Source organism: Gopherus evgoodei, chromosome 7 (genome assembly GCF_007399415.2).
Source record: "Gopherus evgoodei ecotype Sinaloan lineage chromosome 7, rGopEvg1_v1.p, whole genome shotgun sequence".
NCBI lineage: Eukaryota > Metazoa > Chordata > Testudines > Testudinidae > Gopherus > Gopherus evgoodei.
The window spans coordinates 12782135-12808289 of NC_044328.1; the positions used below are offsets into that span (position 1 = coordinate 12782135).

The following is a 26155-nucleotide window of genomic DNA, read 5'->3' on the forward strand; positions in this document are numbered from 1 at the left end:
TTCCCTCTTCTGTGATGCATCAGGAGTGCTACTTTCAGTACCATTGCTCCTCGAAAGAACGTAAGAACATAAGAACGGCCGTACTGGGTCAGACCAAGGTCCATCCAGCCCGATATCCTGTCTACTGACAGTGGCCAATGCCAGGTGCCCCAGAGGGAGTGAACCTAACAGGTAATGATCGAGTGATCTCTCTCCTGCCATCCATCATCGCTCTCTGACAAACAGAGGATAGGGACACTATTCCTTATCCATCCTGGCTAATAGCCATTAATGGACTTAACCTCCATGAATTTATCCAGTTCTCTTTTAGACCCTGTTACAGTCCTTGCCTTCAAAACCTCCTCAAGTAAGGAGTTCCACAAGTTGACTGTGCGTTGCCTGAAGAAGAACTTCCTTTTATTTATTTTAAACCTGCTGTCCATTAATTTCATTTGGTGGCCCCTCGTTCTTATATTATGGGAACAAGTAAATAACTTTTCCTTATTCACTTTCTCCACATCACTCATGATTTTATACATCTCTATCATATCCCCCCTTAGTCTCTTCTTTTCCAAGCTGAAAAGTCTTAGCCTCTTTAATCTCTTCTCACAGGGGACCCATTCCAAACTCCTAATCATTTTAGTTGCCCCTCTCTGATGCCAGTATATCTTTTTTAAGATGAGGAGACCACATCTGTATGCAGTATTCAAGATGTGGGCGTACCATTGATTTATACAAGGGCAATAAGATATTCTCAGTCTTATTCTCTATCCCCTTTTTAATTATTCCTAACACCCTGTTTGCTTTTTTGATGGGACATCAAGGGGGATACTTCCTGGAGAGAAGAACCCAAAGGGTAGCACCATGAAACTGTTCTGAGAGAGATGAGGAAACTCAGATTTAGTGGTCATATCTAGACAGCAAAGAACAATCCATGGCACAGAGTGTCAGAGCCTGGGTCAACGGTTTGCGGGGCTAAAAGTAGCAGCAGCAGCTTGGGCTCCAAGACCCCTCCCCCCCGCTGGGTTTCAGAGCCCAGGCTCCAGCCGGAGACTGAATGTCTACATTGTGATTTTTAGCTCCCTGAGCCCAAGGCAATTGACCCATGCTCTGTGGCTCATCAACACAGACTGTAAGGCCACGTCTACACTACAGCATAAAATCGAAATTATTAAAACCGGTTTTATAAAACTGGTTTTATAAAATCGATTTTAGGCGTCCACACTAGGGCACATTAATTCGGTGGTGTGCGTCCATGGCCCTGGGCTACCATCGATTTCCGGAGCGGTGCACTCCAGGTAGCTCAGTAAAAGAATGAGACCAATAACTTCGATTTCCGTCCACACTAACTCTAAATCGATATAGTAATATCGATTTTAGGGTTACTCCTCTCATTGGAGAGGAGTACAGAAATCGATTTTAAGAGCCCTTAAAATCGATTTAAAGTGCCTTGTAGTGTGGACGGGTACAGCGTTAAATCAATTTAACGCTGTTTAAATCGATTTAATGCTGTAGTGTGGACCAGGCCTAATTTACAGTGTCGACATACCCGCTGGTGACCAGCGCATTCACAGGTACCCAGCCTTTCTCAAGAAGTGGGCTGTGCAGGTGCAGTTTTAGCAAAAAAAAATCATGTTGCCATTCTGTAACTACTGCACAGAACACAGCCTCCCTTCAAACATTGCAGACAACTAGACGGACAAGTGGTGTTTTGTGCAGTGATCACTCATTCAAAACTCTGCATTCCTTGTGTGATGCCAGCACCTGCTTAAGCATAGCGAGTGTTAATGAGCATCACCATGCCAGGAATACATAGTTTGTTTTCCTTATTCATTTCCTACCCCGCCCCCCTCCACTCCACCCCAAATCTACTCAGCAAATCAAGAACAGGATGGAGACCTTTTTCCAGATCCTCAACTGATGTGCATCAGCACAGCTCCATAGAGCTGAGGAGCTGGCCATGAGACGCAGCACAGTTTGGGTCTGGGGATCTCAGAGTTTTATATATAGCCTTTTGTTGTAGTACTTGGGCACTTTCAGGGTCAATCAGATGTGTATGGTGAGATCCCTGCTGGGCTTTAAGGAGTTTCCTGCTCTTCTCTCCTCCCTTTATAAGGAGGGATCTGCTTGAGGAATAATTCTTTTTTTAAACCAGCCGTAAGCATCAACTCAAGAGTCTAAGGCCTTGTCTACATTACAGGGGGAGATCGATCTAAGTTACGCAACTTCAGCTACATGAATAACGTAGCTGAAGTCAACGTACTTAGATCTACTTACCCAGGACCAGTGCCAGGGTTTTTGCCGCCCCAAGCAGCAAAAAAAAAAGCAAAAAAAAGCTGTGATCGCGATCTGCAGCTCTACCGCTGCCACTTCAGTCTTTGGCAGCAATTCGGCAGCCGATCCTTTGCTCCGAGAAGGAGTGAAGGACCCGCCACCGAATTGCCGCTGAAGACCCGGATATGTCGCCCCTCACCATTGGCCGCCCCAAGCAGCTGCTTGCTGGGCTGGTGCCTGGAGCCAGCCCTATACTTACCACTCAGACCACACTATGCAATGTCAACGGGAGACGCTCTCCCATGGACTCCCCTTGCGTTTCTCATTCAGGTGGAGTACCCGAGTTGACGGGAGAGTGATCTGTGGTCAATTTAGTGGGTCTTCACTAGGCCTGCTAAATCAATCGCCAATGCATGATTCCCTCAATAAGCATAGCCAAGCACTTACAAAACCAGTTTGCTTACACTGGCTTCCAGCAAAGGCATCGCAGAATTGTCCCTAATACAATAGGAGATATTTTCCAGTTCTCTCTTATGGCATGAAGTTGCTTAATAACAGGGCACTTAGTACAGGTTTCACTGGATCTGAAATTCCCCTAGCCCTGGAATTTGGGCAGGTGACATTTAGAAAGACAAAAAACAGGCAAGAGGAAATAGTGTAAACATGCACAGTTTTAACAGAAATAAAATGTCCTACTTCTTTATTCTTATGCAACTGTGCTCTCCATTATCTGCAAACAAGGCAAATAATTCACAGATTCCAAGACCAGATGCGATCATCTAGTCTGATCTCCTGTATGAGGCAAAGCAGAGAATTTCACCAAGCAAATTCCTGTATCCAGCCAAAAAACTGCTGTTATGTCTGCATTTGTACTGTATCTTCCCTGCTGGTATTACCAAAGAACAATCTTTATTTTTCAAGTAGATTGTAGCCTCTTAGGTCATTTACCTGGGTGAATTCAATTACTATGCCATAAAAAGATACCTCTGAAGGACTCTATTGCTCAGCTCGTCGTCTTATTAGTGCAATCAAAAGTAGATTCGTCAATGAGAAAAATTGTTGGCCATCCCTTACCTGCTTTTTTCCCCCTTTCTCTGAGCTGATGTGATTGTCTCTAGAAAACATCTTATCTTGCATTGCTCTTAAAGGGAATGCTTTCAGTGCAACCTAACTGTGCATGGGCCCAGGCCCCGATCTGCTAGCATGCACCCAGCACCTATCGTGCAAAGTTCCATTGATTTCAATGGGACTTCGCATGGGTTTAGGAGTCCATATTAGCACAATCAGGGCTTGAATGAATGAAACTGACTGGATAGGCAGATTCCAGCACCTGCACCCATTCAGGGCTCTGCACAGATGCAGGGTTTCCCCTCTAGTTAGTCACAGAACTGGGGTCTTTTACACATCCATAACTAGAATTTAGACCACACACACACAGAACCGAAGTCACTGACTTCAGTTTTTCCAAACAAAACTTAAAAGTTTAACTTGGTCTGGGGAAGTGGTTGAAAGAGCAAGGGCCATATCCTTTAGGGAATGATTGCAAGTGGGGGCTCTGGGCCCATGATAGGGACAAGGTTGAAATAAAAATAATGACAGCAGGCTTTAATGGCCTGACACAGCTCCATGGCTCACTGCACTGCCTGGCCAAGCCTTATTTTGTACATGTCATGGGACCCAGGACAGAGAATCCATGTAAATAAATCTTTCCATTGCCACTGATTTCCATGCCCAAGTCATGGTAGGTACAAGCAGGCCTTCTGTGGCTATGGTTTAATATTATAATTATGCAACTAGTGCCACTGACCAAGACTGTGACCGATTGTGATGGGGCTGTACGTACATATAGTAAAAAGAGAATGTCTCATTTTCAGAAGCATTTGACATTAATCCACAATTTGGCTGCATGAAGCAGATTTAAATACAATAAAAATCGTGACACTTACATGACCTTTGCAGGCCACCATATTGTTCACTTTGCTTGTGTGTTGTCCCTCTTCCCTTACCCTCATTCTGTCTTGTCTATTTAGACTGTAAGCAATTTGGGGACAGGGACTGTCTCTTATGTTTGTATGGGGCTCCATTCTCAGCTGGCCCTTAGGCTGTAATAAACATGAATAATAATAATAATGATGATAGGAAGTGGCTAAAAGGCTGATCTATATTTGTAAGCATGAAGCTTTGAAGATAAGTGGCCCTTTTGAGATTCCATAAATGTTGTGAAAGGGAGAAGTTTGCACAAACTAGTTCTGAATTTTTGGAGAATTCCTTCCCATGTTGTGAATGCAAAACCAGGTGGATCTAGTCAGAAAAACTGTTGGAAGACAATCACGAGCATTTCACCCAGGGTTATTATTCTCAATTTATACAGTTTGCAAGGATACAGTGCTAGGATCTTCCTGGGAACATGGGGGGATGGGGTGCTACATAAATACAAGATATTATGTATATTCTGTGCATAAATAATTCATCCTGAGCCAGTTTAGACTCTTTGAAACCACCAGTGGCATGGTGCAAAGCAGCATGCTGAACATAGTAATCAAACAAAAGCTTTTAGGCATGGATTGACTTGCTTTTGGTCTATACAAAATGAGATGACTTATTTAAATATTTCAGTAGGGTTGCATGAAGCTGCATACTTAGCAAGGAGACATTTTTATCCCTAAGTACTGCCCTCAAAAGTGCTACTTCCAGGAATAACCTCACTGTGTTAGCCAAAAGCATGGAATATGTGAAAATATAGTAGTCCTTCCACCCCTTCCATTGGCTCAATTCTGCACCCACTGAAATCGATGGGAATCATGTCTGATTTCAATGGAAGCAGGATCAAATCCTATGCCCCTTTATTCTATCTCCATTGGGAAGTTAAATCCCAGGCATTCGGTAGCCATAGATTCCATACCTCCACCTTCTTTCTCCTGTCCATCCTTTTGTTTAACCAAGGTCACTTTGTTCATGTAAATATATTCCTCATCACCACCTGCAAACAAAGGGAAGGAGAGATGTCTTCATGAGCCAGTCCCATTCACGCTAAGTTTTCACACAGAGAGAAGCAAAATGTGTGCACATGCATGCATATGTACCCTTAAGTCTCTACTAAATGCAAAGAACTACCATTTATACAATGTTAAATTGCTAAATTAAACACTGAAGAACCAGGAAATTCCATGAGTTAAAATTTCTGCTTCGATATGAACTCAGCCAAATGGCTTGTCTTGTGTATCTTATGGTGTGGATTAAATAAACTAAGTTTTAACAAGGAAAACAGAAATGATCAGGAATCTTGGAAATCCTTTACTTCTAAAAATGTGTAACTCTGGTTATTTTTGTATATATTTCTAGTAATTTATATACACCTCTACCCCAATATAAATACCCAATATAACATGAATTTGGACACAACGCGGTAAAGCGGCACTCCAGGGCCACGGGGCTGCGCACTCTGGCGGATCAAAGCAAGTTCGATATAACATGGTTTCACCTATAACACGGTAAGATTTTTTGTCTCCCGAGGACAGCGTTATATTGGGGTAGAGGTGTACAATTTAAAAACCAAATCCATCTCTCTCTTTCTCATATCCCCTCTCCCCAGTCCCGAGTTATAAAAAACCCATATAACTCATCTCTCCCACCCACAATGTGCTGTATCCACACGTACCGCTTGTCTTTGTGTACACTCGCAGGAGGTCAGAAAGGAAGCATTTTTTCACTACAGCTGTGCTGCTGAGGCTCTCTTCATCCAGTATCTTCAGAAAATCCTCAAGTTCCGTAAGCAGCTGTTCTAGTGCTAAAGGAGACACAGCAAACGATTGGGATAATTTCTTTACAGGGCCATCTGGTTACATTTAGAGAGGCGACGTGCACTGAACCTCTAATTCCCAACCGCTTGACATGTTTTTGATCGGGAGGGATTTGGATTTGAGCTGAACCATTCTTAGGGTTTTGGTTCTGGATCACATCTCAAAGTGGAAGGGATTTGTTTTCTGATTCCAGTTCAGCTATAGCTGAAATCATACCAAGATTTTGTCCAGAGAGTTTAGAGGCTTTGTAAGAACAGCTGATCTTGTGAGAGTTTGGCCATTTGCTGCTGGAACTACCATAAAAGCAGCTGGCAAGGTTTTGGCACTGTTGAATATGATCCTGATTTTGCCTAGAGCCCTGAGCCCTAGTCTCAACCTGATCCAGACTGGGATCCAGCTCTAAACGCTGCCTTTTGGGACCACTTCAAATTTGATTCCATTTATCTTTGCAGTGACTCAAAGACTCATGTGCAAGAAATAGAGTTTGCCCATGATACTCAGGGTCTTCTGGGACTATGCTGCTTGGAAGAGCTTCCAGCAATTTGCCACTTGCAATGAATGGAGATGAAGAGGATCTGAAAGCAAGTGCAGGACTGATCAGCACCTGAATAGGTGTTCAGGAGAAAGACGCCGTGGACAGAACACCCCCTTTATAATAACCTAAAGAGCGAGTGGAGAACAGGTCAAGTAGATCATGTCCCCAGCACCACCACTAAGCAGAGCCAATCAGTTTATTAGTAATAAGAAAATCCTTCCTCTTCCTATTGAACAGTTCCCTGTCGAATAACTTTTTGGAAAAAGCCCACACTCTATTAGCTAGCATTCAGTTACTCACTTCTGATTTCTCCTACTGTTGCCAGGGATAAGTTAGGAACAGGGGCAGGAGACCATTCCAGCGCAGAAAGAACAGAGTGTTTTGTGAAGAAAGGAAATGCAGAATAAGAATGACAATGGGTGGGAAGGGCAAGGAGTCAGCCAGGTATGGTGATTCCTTCTCTTAGGACTCTTCTCTTGTACATTAACTCAGTCGCTTCCTGATATCATGCTTTGCATATTAATTGTTACAATTCCTTGCTGCACCCCTAGGGGATGCACAGAGCGGGTAAGTTGGGGAAATGCGATTATTTATTTACAAGTATTTCCATAGCACTCTTTACAATAGGATCTGCACCCCACAGCAATGAAGTATGTCAACACTCTGGGAGGTAGGAAAGCATTAAATATCCCCATTTTGTAGACAGGAAAACTGACACACAGCTAGGTTAAGTGGTTTGTCCAAGGTCACAGAGAAAGCATGTGGCAGAACCAAGAATAGAGTCTAGTTTTCAGGCTTAGTCCCTAATCACAAGGCAATTTTTTCCCTACTAAAGCTATGTCTACACTACCACTTACTTCGGCAAAACTTATGACACTCGGGTGAATTAATATTTCACCCCAAGCGACATAAATTACACCAGCATAAGCACTAGTGTGCACAGAGCTGTATGTTGGTGGGACAGAGTGTTCCACCGACCTAGTTTCTTCCACTCATGGGGAGTGGTTTTTTATGCTGACGAGAGAGCTCTCCTCCATTGGCATAGAGTGTATTCACCCCACACGCTGTAAGTGTAGACATGCCCTAGAGAGGAGGAGTGTAAGGGGGGAGGGATAGGTCAGTGGTTTGAGCACTGGCCTGCTAAACCCAGGGTTGTGAGTTCAGTCCTTGAGGGGGCCATTTAGGGATCTGAGGCAAAATCAGTACTTGGTCCTGCTAGCAAAGGCAGGGGGCTGGACTCAATGACCTTTCAGGGTCCCTTCCAGCTCTATGAGATATAATGTGAGATATGCCTATTATTATTAAGCCAATATACTGAGTGGTAGCAAGTATTCACCACTCTAATGCCATATGATTTTATTTGGCTAACTTTGTGGATCCAACAACTGACCATCACTTCTGGGCTTGACTGTAAACACCAGTCCACTGCCTCCAGATCAGTTTATATAACTTAACTTAATTTGCTCAGGAGTCTTTGTTCTATTGCCTGGGAGCCCTTTATATTTTTTAGTGACTTCTCTACATTAGATTACTTCTATTTTGGGCTGGCTGAGCACCATTGGGCAACTTCAAATGTCTGCCTTCTGCTGCATCAGCTTGGCTTGGCTCGGCTCGTCACCTGGCACAACCCATTGCAACCCTAATCAGGTATCAGTAAGAACAAAAAGTCCCAGTGCTTTTCACAAGCAAGTGGAAATGGGGGATTACTTGTAAATACTGGGATTTTACCAATAACTGTGATTCAAACAGATGAATGATTATTTGGTATCAATCACATATCTCAGGCATTCTCCAACCTGGGGAATTTGCTCTGAGTCCAGCAAACTGCCAAAACACCACTGTGTAAATCACCATTTTCCTGTCTACAGTGGAATTTGTGCTGGCTCAGTGACTTGGGTGGCTGGCCATTGACTGCTGGACTTGGTGCAAAATCCCACTGGAGACAAAGCCAAAATATACTATCCTATTAGCTTATTCTACCGGACGTGACACTTTACATATAAGTAACGATAACAGTAAGAGTACAACCCAAATAACATCACAGCTTATCTCGGAGCTACTGAAGCGGGTCAGCTTACCCAACAACTGTCCACATGGAAGTCAAGATAGAGTTTGTGTTTCTCCTTAAGGTTAATGATTCCTCCTCCCATCCCCCATTACTATAGAGAATGACTTCATTCTTCTCCCAGGCATCCAGAACTACCAGAGCACACGGGGTCAAATCTTTTACGAACAACACAGCTCATGCAATAAGTTACATTTTCCAGCAAGGGAGTCAGAATGCCAAAACTGGCTTCAGGCTTCCCCTGACTCAAACAGCTCATTTAGGGCCTGATCCAACAGCCACAGAGGTCAGAGGAAAGATGCAGCTTGACTTCCATGGACCTGGATCAGGGCCTTCAAGGAAAAACATTCAGCTCTTCTTCCAACAACAGCCATGTGTGCGTGGCCTCTTCCTATGCAAATATCTCTCTGAACTCAGTGGGATGCTCCGTATCCAAACCTGATACCTGTACAAATAAATCGCTACTGCAATGAATGGGACTATTCATTTCAGAGGGGAGAAGGAAGAGAGGGAGGAACATGCTAATTTTAATAAGAAAGCAACAAGCACAAGTGGGAAAGTGAAGATGAAGTCTCAAGGATGAATATGAAGGGAGCCAAAGGGATACGCAGTGCAAATGAGGAGGAAGAAGAAAAGACCACAGCAGGTGGGTAAGAATTAGCAATGGTCCAGAAGTGTCTCTGCATTAAGCCAAGGAAGGATTTTGAAATCAATGGAGCTACAGTGATTTCAACAAGCTGAGGATCTGTCCCACTGTGTGATCGGTATATTGAACCTAGTGATGGGCAAATCAGTTTGGAAATTATCTAGAGCAGACTGTCTTCAGTGGCTCCCCTCTGCCCTGAATGTGTCTCTTGGATATTTATACTGCCTCTTCACTGTAGTACCGGAGCATCTCAAAATCTAATGTATTTATCCTCATCACACCCCTGGGAGGCAGGCCAGTGCTATTATTCTCATCAATGATCTGGAGGATGGCGTGAACTGCACTCTCAGCAAGTTTGCAGATGACACTAAACTGGGAGGAGTGGTGGATACCCTGGAGGGTAGGGATAGGATACAGAGGGACCTAGACAAATTAGAGGACTGGGCCAAAAGAAACCTGATAGGTTCAACAAGGACAAGTGCAGAGTCCTGCACTTAGGATGGAAGAATCCCATGGACTGTTACAGACTAGGGACCGAGTGGTTAGGCAGCAGTTCTGCAGAAAGGGACCTAGGGGTTACAGTGGATGAGAAGCTGGATATGAGTCAACAGTGTGCCCTTCTTGCCAAGAAGGCTAACAGCATTTTGGGCTGTATAAGTAGGGGCATTGCCAGCCGATCAAGGGATGTGATCATTCCCCTCTATTCAACATTGGTGAGGCCTCATCTGGAGTACTGTGTCCAGTTTTGGGCCCCACACTATAAGAAGGATGTGGAAAAATTGGGAAAAGTCCAGTGGAGGGCAACAAAAATGATTAGGGGGCTGGAGCCCATGACTTCTGAGGAGAGGCTGAGGGAACTGGGATTGTTTAGTCTGTGGAAGAGAAGAATGAGGGAGGATTTGATAGCTGCTTTCAACTACCTGAAAGGGGGTTCCAAAGATGATGGATCTAGACTGTTCTCAGTGGTACCAGATGACAGAACAAGGAGTAATGGTCTCAAGTTGCTGTGGGGGAGGTTTAGGTTGGATATTAAGAAAAACTTTTTCACTCAGAGAGTGGTGAAGCACTGGAATGGGTTACCTAGGGAGGTGATGGAATCTCCTTCCTTAGAGGTTTTTAAGGTCAGGTTTGACAAAGCCCTGGCTGGGATGATTTAGTCGGGAATTGGTCCTGCTTTGAGCAGGGGGTTGGACTAGATGACCTCCTGAGGTCCCTTCCAACCCTGATATTCTATGATTCTATTCCCATTTTACAGATGGGGAGCTGAGGCCCAGATAAGCTAAGTGACTTGCCCAAGGTCATACGGGAAGTCTGCGCTGGAGTAGAGAATTGATCCCAGGTCTCTCCAGTCCTTGGTTAGTGTCCGAACTATGGACTCTCTCTTCCTCCTGTGTTTTTGCCTTCTCACCCTGGTGGTCTAGAAGCGATCACATGGTAAGGTACCACTGCTGTTGTGAGGCTGCCTTGCTAGTCCTGTCCCTGTGAGGCTTCTGACAATACTCACTTGATTCTAACTGCAGCCCCATGGCACTCTTCAGCCAACACCTCCAGGGCCTTTGTTTAGCGTATTAGAAAGCCAGAGTTCCACAGCAGCAGCAGCAAGGGAAGGGGACTGCACTAGTAGAATCAGGGTGGGATTTTTTGATAGCACAGAAAGGGAGTTAGGAACACGAGTCCTTATGAAAGTCAATGAGGTTTGTGCATCTTACCCTGTGAGGGGCTTTACTTTTACCCTGTTCTAGCACCTTCCTTTTAAGAATCTATGTGATGTTTTCATACCACACTTATCAACATGGCAGTAAAATCATACCTACCCTGAGAGAGCTAGAGATTGTCATCCTCATTTTAAGCCTGTCGAAAGACGGACTCAGATTAAGGGACTTGCCCAAGGTCATCCAGGAATTCTGTCATAGAGTCAAGAAATGAACCTCAGTCCCCTAAATCCCTGCCCAGTGCCTTAACCACCAGACCATCTGTGTCCTGTAACATGTGGTTACTAGGAAATGATCATTCAAAGGGCCCCTAGAAATTTAAAATAATATTTAAAGGGCATTTAGGAATCTCAGATCCATGAGGACAGCAGGTAACTGGGTAAAAGAACTATACGGCTCTGCCAAACCCCATACAGTGTCTAGTCTGGCATTTGTGACAGCAGACCCTTAACAATTTGGTCTTAAGCCCATTTGCTCTAGTTTGGATCTAGATGGGCACCAAAGCAAAGCGCAAGGAAAGTGAGTGCAAGAGAATGGGCTAGATGGACAGCCCTGAGAGATTTGTCAGGGTGGGTTTACAATCAGCCTCTGGGATGCTTTTGAGGTTCTCCTATCCTATATTTAACTCTAAAAGCATGAGCTGGTGATAAGAAAAATGAGGAGTACTCGTACCTCTAAGGTGCCACAATTACTCCTCAGTCTGTATCAGCAAAAAGAACGAGGAGTACTTGTACCTCTAAGGTGCCACAAGGACTCCTCGTTCTGTTTGCTGATACAGACTAACATGGCTACCACTCTGAAACCTGAGTTGATGATGTCTTCTATCCAGTTTTATTACTGCTACTTCTACTATAGCTTCCTAGAAGCAGCCTAGTCCAGTAATTCCACCTAATTCCAGCAAAAGAGCCTCATTGCTAGAGTGACACATGGAGAGTCAGGAACTTTAATGTTGCAATAACAAAGCTGCTTTCCACACAAAGGCTGCATGCTCCACTCACAACATTTGGCTGTCAATGCATCTGACCCATCTTGGCACGAGTCTAGGGCTATGCTTGGTAGATAAAAAGAAGTCTCTTGCCTCAAAGGATTGGCTATCCAGTTTACGTGAAACCAGAGCCAAAAAAATTAGCAGTTCACATCAGATCCAGAGGCAACACACTCTTTGCCAAGTAACCACAAGTTATGCCCAACATTAATGTTGTTAAAAGGTAAATGACCATTAAACAGGGCTACAAAAATATTCCGTCCAACAGCCTCCGATCTTTGCCATTCTGCTCTGATGATGATACACATCTCTGTCTAATTTGAAGAGACCAGGTCACACTCTAGTATTATAAGGAAACAAGAAGGCAGGCTGAAGATTAACCTTTACACAAGGGTTTTAGAAATCCCTGTTGAACGGGATCGAACCATCTCATTTAATCTAAACTAAATGAATTATTACCAATTATTTATGTCAAGGTACAGATCCCAACCAAGATCAGAGACCTATTGTGCTAGGCGCTGTACAGACATATAGTAATGGATAACCCCTGCCCTGAAGGTTACACTGGAAGTAGATGAGACAGACACAAGGTAGAAAAAAGGAAGCATTCCTTTCCCCCTTATTTACAGATGGGAAACCAAGGGACAGAGAGATTAAGTGACTTGCCCAAGGATTCTGTGGCAGAACCAGGAACTGAGCCTGGTCCTTCTGCATCCCACTTTAGTGCTTCACCCCAAGACCATCTTTGCTCAAACCTTTAAGAGATTCACTGGAAGATTTTCTAAGCGATTGGGAGCGTTGACGCCTGTTGAAAGCAGAACATTACTATTGATAGAGTAGAGAACTTCTTGCTCTTATGCCTGTCCCAGGCTGGGTTAAAACGGGGGGCGGAGGAGGAAGATGAAATCAAGCACCTCTCTCACACCGTATGTATCCTGGAGGGAGCTATAAGTACTATTAGTTCTGTATCCCCATCTGCTGAGTATAGTGTACTGTTCCAAACCCCTTGGAATGTCCAAAGCTATAGCAAAACTGACCATGCTCCCTTGATTATTGGAATTGCAATGGGCAGAAGCAGTGGAGGTGTTTCTGAACAGCTCAGTCAGAGGGCACTGTGCTACCCTGGATTCCCCTGAAAACGTCTACTCAACACAATGCAGAGTGGAGGCTTTTCCGTAGCAGCTTTTCGTTCTCTGGTTTCCCCTACTAAACATTCTAAGCTGGCAGCATTCTCCCATGAGGCTGCTTTGGCAGAAGGCAGTTGCCTTTTCACTTTGGTTTTCTTTCTTTGCTGCAGGGGGGAAAAAAAAAAAGAAAGATCAATAGACCATGTGAGAATTGCGTGCTGGGTAAAAGCCGCTTTAGAGAGAGCATTCAAATCCCTGAATAGTGAGTGTTAGCAGCATACCGTGGGGAGCTACCCCATTCTTACTAGGCTAATTGGGACATTTATAAGGGCTGACTGTTGCTGGGAAGGCAAGAGTAGTCTGTGGTGACAGCAGAAGAAAGCTATTCTCTCTAGTTGTGAGAAGAGCCAGATGCGTTGCCAATGACAGCCGCAACAGCTGGATGACCCTCAGAAGAGATGGTCTTCCAAAATAACAAAGCACTCACTTCTTCAAATAAGCAGCCATCTCTCCACCTTACCCACTTGAGATTCCTGTGAAGGATGAGCTGCGAAAATGGTAAAATAACCACCGCATAAAGGCAGGATTCCTCCGTTAACTTCAACAGGATCAAGACTGGACAGTGCACACTTTGAAAGCAAGCTGCATTTGCATCCCAGTTGGTACACAGCAAATGTTTCATGTACTGTACAGAACTGATACATGGTACTGCTGTAGAATGATGCTCACATAGATTGGATAGGTGCCACATCAGGAGTAGGAAGATATGCTGAACCTTTAAACACATGTTGTACACTGCAATGTAACTTGGTTTTGATGTTATCAATTCAAGGCCACTGGAAGGTGTAAATTTAGGCTACAATTTTCAAATGTGGGTGTGTCAACTTAGGAATTAGACTTGGCACTTTGTTTGAATGAAAACAATTTTTTTAATTAAAAATGAGAGAGGATTCCCTCAAACATTTTTCATGAAAAACTATTGACTGTTGCCCAAATGCTTCATTCTTCATGAATATTTTCAAAATGTTTTCAATCAAAAAATCAAAAGGATTATAGAAATTTTTATTTATTAAAAAATGAAACTTCCAGCAAACAAAAAGCCAATACTATTCTGATGTTTAAGATACAAATTTACATTTTTTAAAACCCCCACAAAGAAAATGGGGCATTTTTGCACTTTGCAAAATGGAAACAACTTGGAAATTTCAAAATGTTTGTAAACTTCTCCCCCCATTTTCAACCAGCTGTAGAAAGCTACTCAGAGCACATTTTGGCACTTGAACAAATTGTTCTGGTTTTCCAAAATGCTGAGCTCTGGCAGAGAAAAAAAAAAAAAGAGAGAGAGACACACACACACACACACACACACACACACACTTCAACTGAGGTGCCTAAATAAGGTTTTAATTGCCTGGTTTCCCACATCCAAGCTGGAAACATTTGGCTTGATCTTGCAGCAAAGGCTGAAATGGAGGAAGAGGGGCAGACAATGCGTCTTGTGGGTCATAGGCTGAGAACGGAACAGTTGAGCCCAACCAGCTCTGCGTGGGCTGCTTTGGATGTTTCAACAAGAATCTTATTGACGAGCCGGCAGCTCTAACCCAGAAACTCTGAACTTTAACAAACCGGCAGCAGAAGATGCACAAAAGGCTTTTCAGTTTTCTGAACAAACAACAGACTTACTTTCCCTGCTCAGTCGGAAGATGAGAAACAGCATCCGGGGGGCGGGCGGGGGGACAGGGAGGAAGAGGGGGAGAGAAAGCATGAAAAGCACTCAGACAGCTGAAATAGGGGCTTTTCTCTGAGCGATCCCACGCCTTTGGGTCACTTACTGTAGCTTTCAAGACAAACACAGCGATGCCCTGCAGAGATGTGGGTCTCTCATCCTTTCCATTACAACCCAGCCAGTGCATCACACCAGACTCAGCTGTGCCACAGGAGGTCTCGCTCTGGCAAGCAAATTGTTGCATGAGATTTGAATAAGACCAGCAGCATGTCCCCTTCATAACAGCATCTTTATAGAACACCTGTCATCCCAAAAGATCCCCAAGAGCTCTGTAAACAGTCTGTGGGCTGATTCCTGCAAGCACTCACTACCAGTCGTAGCGCTTAACGCTGTGAGTTACTCCCCAGCGCACCGATAAATATAACCATGTAACCAAGAGTCCTGTAAGACGTCACAGTGACTTGAAGACAAGAGCACTGCTTATTATCATAAGCACTGCACCTGTAAGTGGACATATCTCGAGCTTTACCCACTCCCAGCAATAGCAGACAGTTCTGGGGTGGAGTCGGAACAGACAAATACCCACTGCACCATAGCGGAGGCGGGAAAATTTTGGCCAAGGAAGCCAAGATGAATTGCGCCTGAAGTGAACCCTACAATGGCTTGGCATGTAGGCATCCTTTCCCCTACAGCTGTCACCTTGTCTCTTCCCCTTACCGTGACCTTTTCCTCTCCTCAGGTTGCTTTTTTCCTCCTTTCGTTTTCTATTTTTTCTCTCTTGTGTGATCTCTGGGATTTTTTTTGCTTTCCATGCCCATTCCCTACTCACCAGAAGGGCTACATGCTGCTGACTTCGTCTGGGAGTTAGAGAGACCAGCTGCCCTGTATGCTAACAGACAGCTGTTTGGTGTCTAATGTGGTTTCTAACCATGCCCAGAAAGCACATTGGATCATATAAAACAGCTGTTTTCAAGACAAAATCATGCACAGGACCTGACAGAGAGACAGCACAGGGCTTTGTATCATGAATGAAGCACTGGAGAGAGTTGTCCCTTAACAAGCTTCGTCCAGTATTTTTCATACACCTATCCTTTGTTTCCTTTAGTTAACCTGGGGGAGATCCACTGATTGCTCCATGCAGATGGGCAACATATGGTTTCCTGGCTGAGCTCAGCCCTGTGGGAACAGAGACATGGGGAACTAACTCCTTCACAACACAACTGGTTCAGATGGCAAGCTCCTACCTGGGCATCGGGCTGCTCCTGCAGATGTCTGAATGAAGGGCTGCTGCAGATCAGTGAAAGAAGGTTGGCTGCTCTTAGAGGGCCACCTAGCACTTTACCAGCAGCTCTTGGAGTGTATTTGTAGTGGTACAGCTGAGGAAGATTTAGGGTCATGAGACTTTCCCCATTCCAGGTGCACGTCTTATCCCACTCCACCGCCCTGTCTGTTCCTGCCCTCCTGTACCAGGCATAAGCACTGCACCTCCCCTACTGTCTGCCCCGGCAGGGAAAGCAGCACAAATTGGTGTCTATTTTAACATGTTTGGTTCCCACAGATCCTGGCACATCAGCCACCTGTCTAGAAACACAGCTTCCCTGAGGATGTTGGGGGCTTTGGCTGTAGGATCCTCCTTGGTAGCTCAGTCTTCCCCTCTCTACAATGAGTTCACCAGCTACCATGATTGTGGGACCGCAAATTCCTGATGATTAGTGCTATCATAATTACTGCCAGTTACAGCACAGGAGCAAAACTCTGCCATGTGTACCAGAACCATAGGAATAAAGGAGGTTAACCCTACCCAAAGTAGCTGGAGCAGAGATCTCTCTCTTGCAGGCAAGATACAATTCAAAGGAATCTGTCAGACATGCATGGAGGAAGGACCCACACACCACTGACTCTTAATACCCATTAGTATCCTTCCTGTCTTTTTCTTCTAGTGTTTTCAATCTTTTACATGGCTCAACACCATCCTTTCTTAAAATGAGCAACTGAAACATAACACAAGGCGAAAGAAAAAATATATTTTCTTTGCAACTTTGTTGCATTCAGAGCAAAGGACTGAGAATGGGGATATGCGATTTTCCCCCTCTGCTTCACTGAAGCACTGATTCCCTGTGTTACACTGATGGGCCATATTAACTTACTCTGTGTCTCTGCTTACCCATCTGTAAAATGGGTGCGATGACACTGTTATTTCACAGGGAAGGGATGTATGCCAAGTACTATGAGATGTTGGTTACCAGGTGCCATCGCAGGGCCTTTAGTGAATAAGTTTCATTACTTAATATTCTTGCTCAATCACTGTCAAAAATGTTTCATATGATCCTCGTCAATTCTCTCTAGAGTGACAGCAGGGAGCATTCAGTTAGACTCTGAGCTCTAGTCATTGTGCCAATACGCAAACCAGTTATTTCCTCTGGCATCATATTATGCACTGTACTGTACTGTGCACAGGGGGCAGGCAAACCCACTCCAAAAACAAACAAACAATCTATACACTCTGTTCACAGTCAAAACCCATCTGTCTTCTAATGACATAATATAAAACAACAGAAGCTTCAGCACATGCCTTCTCTGGCTTAGTAGTTCCCAGGACTTCTCCCTCCATACTTCTCAAACGTATCTGCCGCTTCCATTTCTCTTATATCCATGGTGAAACTAACAAACTCCACCTCCCATGGCGAGTCAGAAGGACTGGCTCATTTAGCATCTCTCTGCAGGGTTCCAAGACCAGTTAATACCGTGAAGCCTCAGAAGATCCCAGTCCCCTACTTACAGCTGTAAACACCATGAAGGCTGGTCCTGCTCCCTTTAAGATCAAAGAAAAAATTTCCATTGACTTCAATGAGAGCAGATCTGGCACATAACGTGTGATCCCTTATATTTAAAGGCAGGGCAGCATCTTGGCACATCTGCAGTCTCACATAACACATTACATTGATTTCTAGGCAGAATTACAGCTGCCCAGGAGCACAAAACACAGCACATTGGTTATTGATTAGTGCAATAATCTGGCGCAGTTTAAAATGTGCATCGTGCAAGGGAGAATAGCCATATTTTATAAGTGACATAATTTGCCACAGCGACAGTCCGTGCAATGTAACTCACATTCCATTACTGAAGTGGAGATTTCCCCTCAATCACTTCAAACCCCAGATTTTGTCTTGTCAGTTTTCCAAATCCCACGATTTGTACATCAAACTCATCATTTTCTTCTAGGACTTGACTCATGATTTGGGGTCATTATTTATCTCTACTGCGGTAGCACATGGAAGCCCCAGTCTTGGACCGCATTGTCCTAGACACTGTACAGTGCTAAGTAGGGTTCTTTCCTTTCCACCAGATTTCAGAGTATTTCAGTCAAACAACTCTCCCAGCTTCCACGTTGCTAAGGAAAATTAATCCCATCCACTTTACCAGTCACAGAATCCAGCCTTTCCACCATGCCATAGCTCTGGCATGGAATTGTTGTTGAGTTGGATAGAAAAAAGGTGCTGCCAAGGCCATATTCTTCAGCTCCTTAGTATTGCCTATCTCTGTACCAATATGAATATTTCTCAATTCCTTTTCATAGATTCCAAGGACAGTGGGGACCATTGTGATCATCTTCTAGTCTGACCTCCTGTAGAACACAGACCAGAGACCTTCCCCAAATTCATTCCTAGAGCAGATCTTTTAGACAAACATCCTGTCTTGATTTCAAAATGGTTAGCCATGGAGAGTTCACCACAAAACCTTGGTAAGTTGTTCCAATGGTTAAGTATGCTCACCGTTAAAAAGGTATGTGTTAGGTCCAGTCAATTTGTCTAGTTTCAACTTCCAGCCATTGGCTCATGTTATGCCTTTCTCTGCAAAACTGAAGAGTCCATTATTAATCACTTCTGCCTTTTTTGCATTAATATTAATAATTCTACAATTTTCATCTTGCAATGGACCAGCATCTTTGCTAGGATTCCTTTTGTTGTGAATATATTTAAATACTCCTCATTATTGTCCTTAACTCCGAGGGACATAGACTTCTCCTTGAGTCCTTTTGCTTCCTTTACCAATTTTCTACAATTCTAGTTTTTGATTTATATTCATTACTATCAACTTCTTCTTTCTTCCATGTGCGTATGTATTTTTTATAGCTGCCTTCAAGTCCCCTTTTTAACCAATATGGCCTTCTTCCTCAAGTCTGTTTTTTTGGGCAACTAGTAAAGTGATCTTAAACAATTCCCAATCACCATTCACATTTGTGAATTATTGTAACAATATTTTTGGCTAAATATTGTAGACTCAACTGGATTATTATTTTGATTATTAATAATAATAGAATTTGAATTGCTGTTCCTGGCCTTTGATTGAGCTACTGCATTGGAGCAATTTATCCATCTGAAACACTCCATTTTCCAGCTTATTCAGCTAAAATTCAGAGGGGAAAAAATGCCATTTGTACCATGTAGTTTCATGCCCTATATTCTACAGCACGACCTACTGTGGCCTAAATGATCCCCTGCATTACACAATCCTAAGGGGACAAGAAAAGCAGAGATCCTCTAGAGAGCCACAAGGCAGATGTGTGCTAACATCTTCCTCTACTCTGCAGTCATCTCCATTCCCACTTCCACTGGAACGGGGAAGACAGCCCCTCACAGCTGAGTGGGGGTGGAGTGAGGAGCCATTACCCATGAAGAGCAGCACTAACATCTGATAAAGAATGCCTCTTCCACTTGAATTGATTGCAATGGAAGAAGAACACATGGGCTTGGACACCCAGAAATGGAAGCGTGGCACAGCACAGTTTTTGATTGTGCAGATGTGGAGGGGAGAGATATCCAGTGGCATATTCTCTAGATAAGCAAGGCATGCATTGCATGCCCCACTTGGGCTGTCTTCCTTAGAGAAAGATCAGCTCCACTTTGAGCACTTACAAGCCAAGATAGGCCTGCAATACCCTCCACCCCCACTGCCTTTTGAGACCTGAGCACTTCTAGCCTCTAGGGGCAGTTCAGCCTTGGATCCAGTTTTGGATAACAATTTTGCAGGCCAGTCCAATCTGGAATTAAAAGATGGAAGGTGAGAGGGGCTTATGGCAATGTGTGTTGAGGTAGAATGTAAATTATAATGGATGAGGTAAGTATTCATTAGGCTCTAATGCTGAGAAAGGAGGAGACATCAGATTGGCTAAATTATAGCCAAGCTGCAATGATTTGTTGGAGGTTTGTTAATACAAAAGGGAAATTAAAGAGTCAAATCTGAGTTTAAAATGTCCCCAGGAAATGGAGCTCCCTGGAAGGGGTTCAACTTGTTCATCAGCAGTTTCTTGTTGCAGATTTTCTGCTGAAACATTAAATGAAAACAATGATCTAACTCTTAAATCTGTGATAGGATTAGTGATACCTTCTCAGTGTTTATGTAATGGGTTTCAGAGATTTAATTCAGAATATTATTTCCACTCTGGATAACTGGCTCTTGTTCATGTAAACAAAATCCAGGACAGACTAAGTAACGAAATCTCTTTTATCCGGTAAATAGTTGTTTTGCTGTGTTTGCGAGAACTTTCCCTCATTTCCTGTGCACCTTAATATAGCTTCACCGTTAGGATACAAAGGCAGGATCTGACTGATTCATGCAAAAAAAACCCACTTGCAAAGCATGGTCCATAACCTGCACTTATTTACATCCCCTTGATTGCTATGGGTGTAAATCAGCCCAGAATTTGGCCTGCACAATGTATAGGTGGCATTTAGATACTATCGGCCTGATTTTCTCCCCACACCATTTTCCACCAGTGTAACTCCATTGACTTCAATAGTGTTGCTCCTGATTTACACCGAGGTAAGTTTGGAGAGAATCCAGCCATGTGCTCCTACTGTTTGCTCAGCTTTCTCAGCCATGTGATGTACAAAGTCAGGCTTATATCATATTCCCATCAGCTCCATGTCCCTGATTTTTGCTGCTTAGTGAAAGATTCCCAGGTAGGAGCAATGAGGTAACTCCCACAGGAACTTCTGCACGGAGTGTTAATGGGCTTGAGAAGGTCTTCTGCTCTGTTCTAGAAGAGGGGCATGATCAGGCAGATCACAGCGGAAGTTGCTTAACTCAGTGATATGTGCAGTTGTTCACATGGTTAAGTAAACTGGGTGGGAATCCCGCTTGGCAGCGAGTAGACACAACATTACTTTACATGGGCCCACTGCAGTAGTCACTTCTGTTACATACATTATCCTCTTTCTCCCTGTCCTGCAGCTACCCAGAGAAAGTTCAATAAGATCTTAGTGGGCTTGATCTTGGCCTCTGTTCCCTTCATATGTAGAAGGTATGGAAGAGGAAATCCTTGGGTTTATCAAAGTCTGCTGCTCCTTGAAAAGGATGGGTTGGCAGCACAGCAGAGTGGGGAAGGAGCATGGCCAGCAAAATCCATACTGGGCCTAGATCCATAGAAAGCACATAAGAACCACCCAGTGACCTCTGCAGTGGAGTGCCATGACATTTTTAGTAGGCAAGCAACAACTCACTTGCACGCCTGAGGCAGTCCAAAATGGTGTTCTTCATGCAGCATGACCTCGCACATACTGTGCATGTGAAGTCACACTAGGTGGAGGCTGGACAGAAGCATCTGGCCCATGGGACACCAGTTGAACAATGCACAGCCGAGGACTGTAGTTTCCCAGCTCCTTGAGAAGCTTTTAACCAGCTCAACTTCCTCCTGAGAAAGAGATTTTTGTTAGGAAAGCTTCTCTCTCTCACCCACAGATAGTCCAAGGAGCTGGGAAACTATAGTGGATCCACTGTTGAAAAGACAAAGTCATAATTAATCTTGATCAATAACGACGTTCATCACTTGTATGGTTCTTTACATCTTCAAAAGGTCCTGACAAACACTCCAGTGAGGGAAGTAAGTAAACAGGAAGGCTGGGAAGAGGAGATAATGGTGCATGAAGGGCAGACAGGCAAAAATGTTCTTCATCCTTTTTCCAATGTTCAACGATTTCCCCCTTTCCAAAGCTTGGGAGCCCATTTGGATTCTTGCCATTTTTTTCCATTGAAAATAAGAACGTTTAATTTAAATTTTCAAGTTAAGAACCTGTTAACTTGAAGGTGCTCCCTGTTAACTTAGTAAAACCATATCTGGGCTGGAAAAGACTCCTTTTGCCTTCAGCTGTGGAATTAATTCAGTTGAGCCTACGATTACTATCTTGCAAACACAAAGCACCCGCAAATGATCATATTAATACTGAGGACATATACAAATGTTCATTTACGGATGTTTGTCAAGCACTTTGAAGATGAAAAGCCACAACCCTGGTAATATTATTCCAACTTCAAGGCAGGGAAACAGAGTAATAGTTGAAGTGACTTGCCCCCAGCCACAAAACAAGTGAGCAGCAGAGCTGAGAGTAGTATCCAGTCCTGTACTCAGATCACAGCTCTCTCCATTCTGATCAGTTGACTTCAGTGTTGCCGTTTAAGGGAGGCTACAGTTTTGGAGAATGACATCGCTCTATACATGGAGAAGGGATCCAGCCAATCATAACCTGGGGGATGGTAGCGGGGAAGAGTCACGCATTCTCCTTTCACAACCACCACTGACAATTCATTCCTATATCCATCCTTTCCCACGCAGGCTGTTACCACAAACAGTCAATATTTTAACCTTCCCTCAAACAATTATTCACTTAAACTCCAGCTCCCAAAGGCAAATCAATGGCAAGTTGGAGAATGCAGCACCATAGAGCTTGAAAATCCTCACAAGGCTAAGAAAACATGAGGATTTTGAGGTTGTGGTTTTGTTTGTTTCATTTGTTTTGCCTTATCTATTTTCCCCAGCTTTTTGAGACATGAGCGGGGAGCTGAGAAAACTGGAAGTGAGTTGAATGGGGAAGAGGGGGAAGAAGTTAATCATCCTTGGGCCTGCTGTGCAACCCTTACGCTGGTGAGCATTTACTCCCATTGATTGCAGGGGACCTACTTGCTTGAGTAATAGCTCACCAAGAGGAGCAACGGCAGAGGGGATTTGGGGATAAAGATTGGTTCAGTCCACACGCTTGGAATGAACATTCCTATTACATCCCTGGAGTGTGGCAGAGGCACGAGTAATACACAATAAATAGTTTCAGAGTAGCAGCCATGTTAGTCTGTATCCGCAAAAAGAACAGGAGTACTTGTGGCACCTTAGAGACTAACACATTTATTTGAGCATAAGCTTTCGTGGGCTACATTCATTTGTTAGTCTCTAAGGTGCCACAAGTACTCCTGTTCTTTTTACACAATAAATATATCACAGGGCTAAGATAGGCAGCTGTGGGAGCACATTTGTGATGAAGGGCGTGGGGATGGATCGATCCCCTCAGCTGCACTGCAGTGATCAGTTGTTCAATATTGGCTCATATACTCCTCCATCCCGAACAACAGCCTTTGAGATTCCCAAACAGCAAGTACCAAGTCAAGAGGGTTCCCCCGCCCCATAGTAAAGGAAATGTGTAGCTGGAACTGTCCAAGCTACCAGTTTCTGCTAGATTTTGCTGCCTCTGCATTCAAGCCAATACCATGGCATGGTATGCACTTTGTAAAATTTATACTAGGACCCATCATGTAGAATGCCACAAGAATAACCTCAGACGCTCTCTGGACAAGTTAGTCTCATGCAGGGTGTTACTGATCGTATTTTTGCTGATGCACAATGTAATTTGGGCTTTGGTTTTGCTGCGACATCTGCAAGGGGCTACTTTCATCCGAGGGGTGATGAGAATGGCACGTAGGTTAGTCAGAAAGCAGGTCTGTCAGTGCGATGCAAGAGTCCCTGTCCTCGGTTGTGGAAAAGGAGTCAAACTCCTCCTAGTCACCCAGAGAGGCGGGGTGAAAAAGGGAAGAAGGGTTAATCGAAAAGGGGTAGTGTGTGTATGGCAACAACCATTGTTTCATGTTCTCTGAATACATCTATAGCTTCCTACTGTATTTTCCACTGCATGCATCCAATGAAGAGACCGTAGCCTACAAAAGCTTATGCTCAAATAAATTTGTTAGTTTCTAAGGTGCCACAAGTACTCCTGTTCTTTTTGTGGATACAGACTAACATGGCTGCTACTCTGAAACCTGTCAAAAAGGGGGGTGTGACCAGGGGCAAGTCTCATTCAAACTGTTCAGTGATGGTGCAAAATGGTCATGGGAAGGACAGATGGTCTTGTGGACAGGGCACTTGGCCAGAGATCGATCCAGGTGGCACTTGGTTTGCAAGGACATCACCTCTCTTTGGGATTTGCGAAGCAGATATGGATGTGGACTTAGGAAAGCTGTGTTCAACTCCCAACTCAGCCAGACTTCCTGCATGACCTAGGGCAAATCACTTCACCTACCCCGTTCCTCAGTTCTCCATCTGTAAAATGGGGGCTAGCATTCCCCTCCATCACCGGAGTGTTGTGATGCTAAAATGTATTGATTGGCAGGTGCTCAGATACTGTGATGATGAGGGCCACAAGTACCTAGCTAGACAGAAGCAGCCCAAAAGTGACAGGCTGTAAGATAAAGCAGCCATTGCAATGCACGTAGAAACATACACACTTCCATTCACCCCTGTGCTCCCTTCTCAAGCTATTGCTTCCTACGTCAAAGCAAGGAAACTCGATAATTAGGCGTATGCCTCTGAGCGTTACTGATCATGTCTGCACTGCATGTACACACACACACACACACCACTAAATCTCTCCCAGGCCTTGGCTACATTAGGGCAACTTCCCAGTATTTCACAGCATTTTTGCACCTTTGGCCATTCTGTAGTTCCTCTATTAATCTGCCCTATTTGAGCAGATTAAATGAGTATGGCATGGCACCTTTCTTGCCCAAATCAGCATCAAGCAACAGGAAAAGTCGCTGTTTGAAACTGAACAGAAGAGAAATTATTTGGGGGAGGGGGGAAAATAGAACTGAGTTGGGTTAGTTAGCTGACTGGCAGCAGGAAAGCTTCAGAAAAGGCAGTGTTAGGAAAGCAAACTTCAAAAGGAGAAGTGACAAGAACAGGCGTGTTTGTGATATGCCTGAGGAAGTCATTAACATTTAAAAAATAGATAAATCAAACGAGCACTGTAGGCCCCAGAATCTGAATCACTTCCAAAGAGCAGAAGGTCCCTTCTGCATTTATCCAGCTCCCACCCCACATTAGAAATGCAGGATCCATAAATATCACTTTCTTAAAGCTCCTTCCAGCAAACTATTGCAACTGCTGACAGGGCCGGCTCCAGGGGTTTGTTGCCCCAAGCAGCCAAAAATAAAAATAAAAAAAAAAGCCGTGATCACCATCTGCGGCAATTCAACGGTAGGTCCTTTGCTCCGAGTGAGGGACCCTCCGCCGAATTGTGACCGAATACCTGAATGTGCCGCCCCGCTCCGGAGTGGCCTCCCCGAGCACCTGCTTGCTAAGCTGGTGCCTGGAGCCGGCCCTGACTGCTGAAAATGAAAGGAAAAATTCTGCCCTTGCAACTAAATGAATCCTAGTCTCCTTTCTCTTTTCTGTTTATTAATAGCAACTTCTTCTTCGCCATTTTTAGGCAGGAGAGGGTTTCTGTAGAGCCTTCAGGGAAAAGATGTTTCTTGAGGTCTGGATTTATATGATAGCTAAGCCATTGGTTTATCTGTCTTCCCGTGTTTCCCCGAGGTGTTGTTTCTTGAAACTTCAAGTCACATCTGTACAAAGCAATGTTTGCTCTGCCGATTGCTGGCCTGCTGGGTCGAGTATTGGGTTATTTTTGCAGGTGGTGGAATCTCCAATTAAGGTCAGGCTTAAGGAAGCCCTGGCTGAGATGATTTAGTTGGGGATTGGTCCTGCTTTGAGCAGGGGGTTGAACTAGATGGCTTCCTGAGGTCCCTTCCAACCCTGATAGTCTATGATTCTATGATTATTAGAACCAAGCATATGTGATGTTAGATGAGATTTCTGCAAATTTCAGTGGTTTCAAGTCATTGGGGATTTGGGCCAGATTTTTTTGTGCTTGGAGTTACACATCTTCATGACACATGAACTAAACTTTTACATTCAAACACACCCTAAGACGCCAAACAAAAAACTCAGCCAAGGCCCGCCACATTTTACCTCAGTTCTATCCAACACAGTGAATCAGCCTGAGAACCCTCAACACTTGGCCCAGTCCCAGCAGACAATTTGCAAACCTCTTAGTGAATCTGGCCTGAGTTACCGGTTTGTAACAAAACCCAAAACCAGGGTTGAGTTACAAATATTTCGGCCCATTCTGGAATGGATCCAGATACCATGTGTGTGTTCATTACTGTTTCCATATTCTCTTTGTCATGGAGAATGAGCATACCAC

The 26155-nt window shown here is 44.1% G+C and overlaps 1 protein-coding gene across 3 annotated transcripts in view; it reads right to left on the minus strand.

Annotated features, from left to right (window-relative positions):
* Positions 1 to 26155, minus strand: part of AFAP1L2 (actin filament associated protein 1 like 2) — a 116262-nt gene that overhangs the window by 40723 nt on the left and 49384 nt on the right. For all 3 annotated transcript variants that reach the window (XM_030570409.1, XM_030570407.1, XM_030570406.1), the window contains exons 2-3: positions 5912 to 6040; positions 5156 to 5233 (exon numbers count right to left, since the gene is read on the minus strand). In XM_030570409.1, coding sequence (XP_030426269.1) covers positions 5156 to 5233; positions 5912 to 6040 — 207 coding nt within the window. The remainder of the gene's footprint in view (positions 1 to 5155; positions 5234 to 5911; positions 6041 to 26155) is intronic.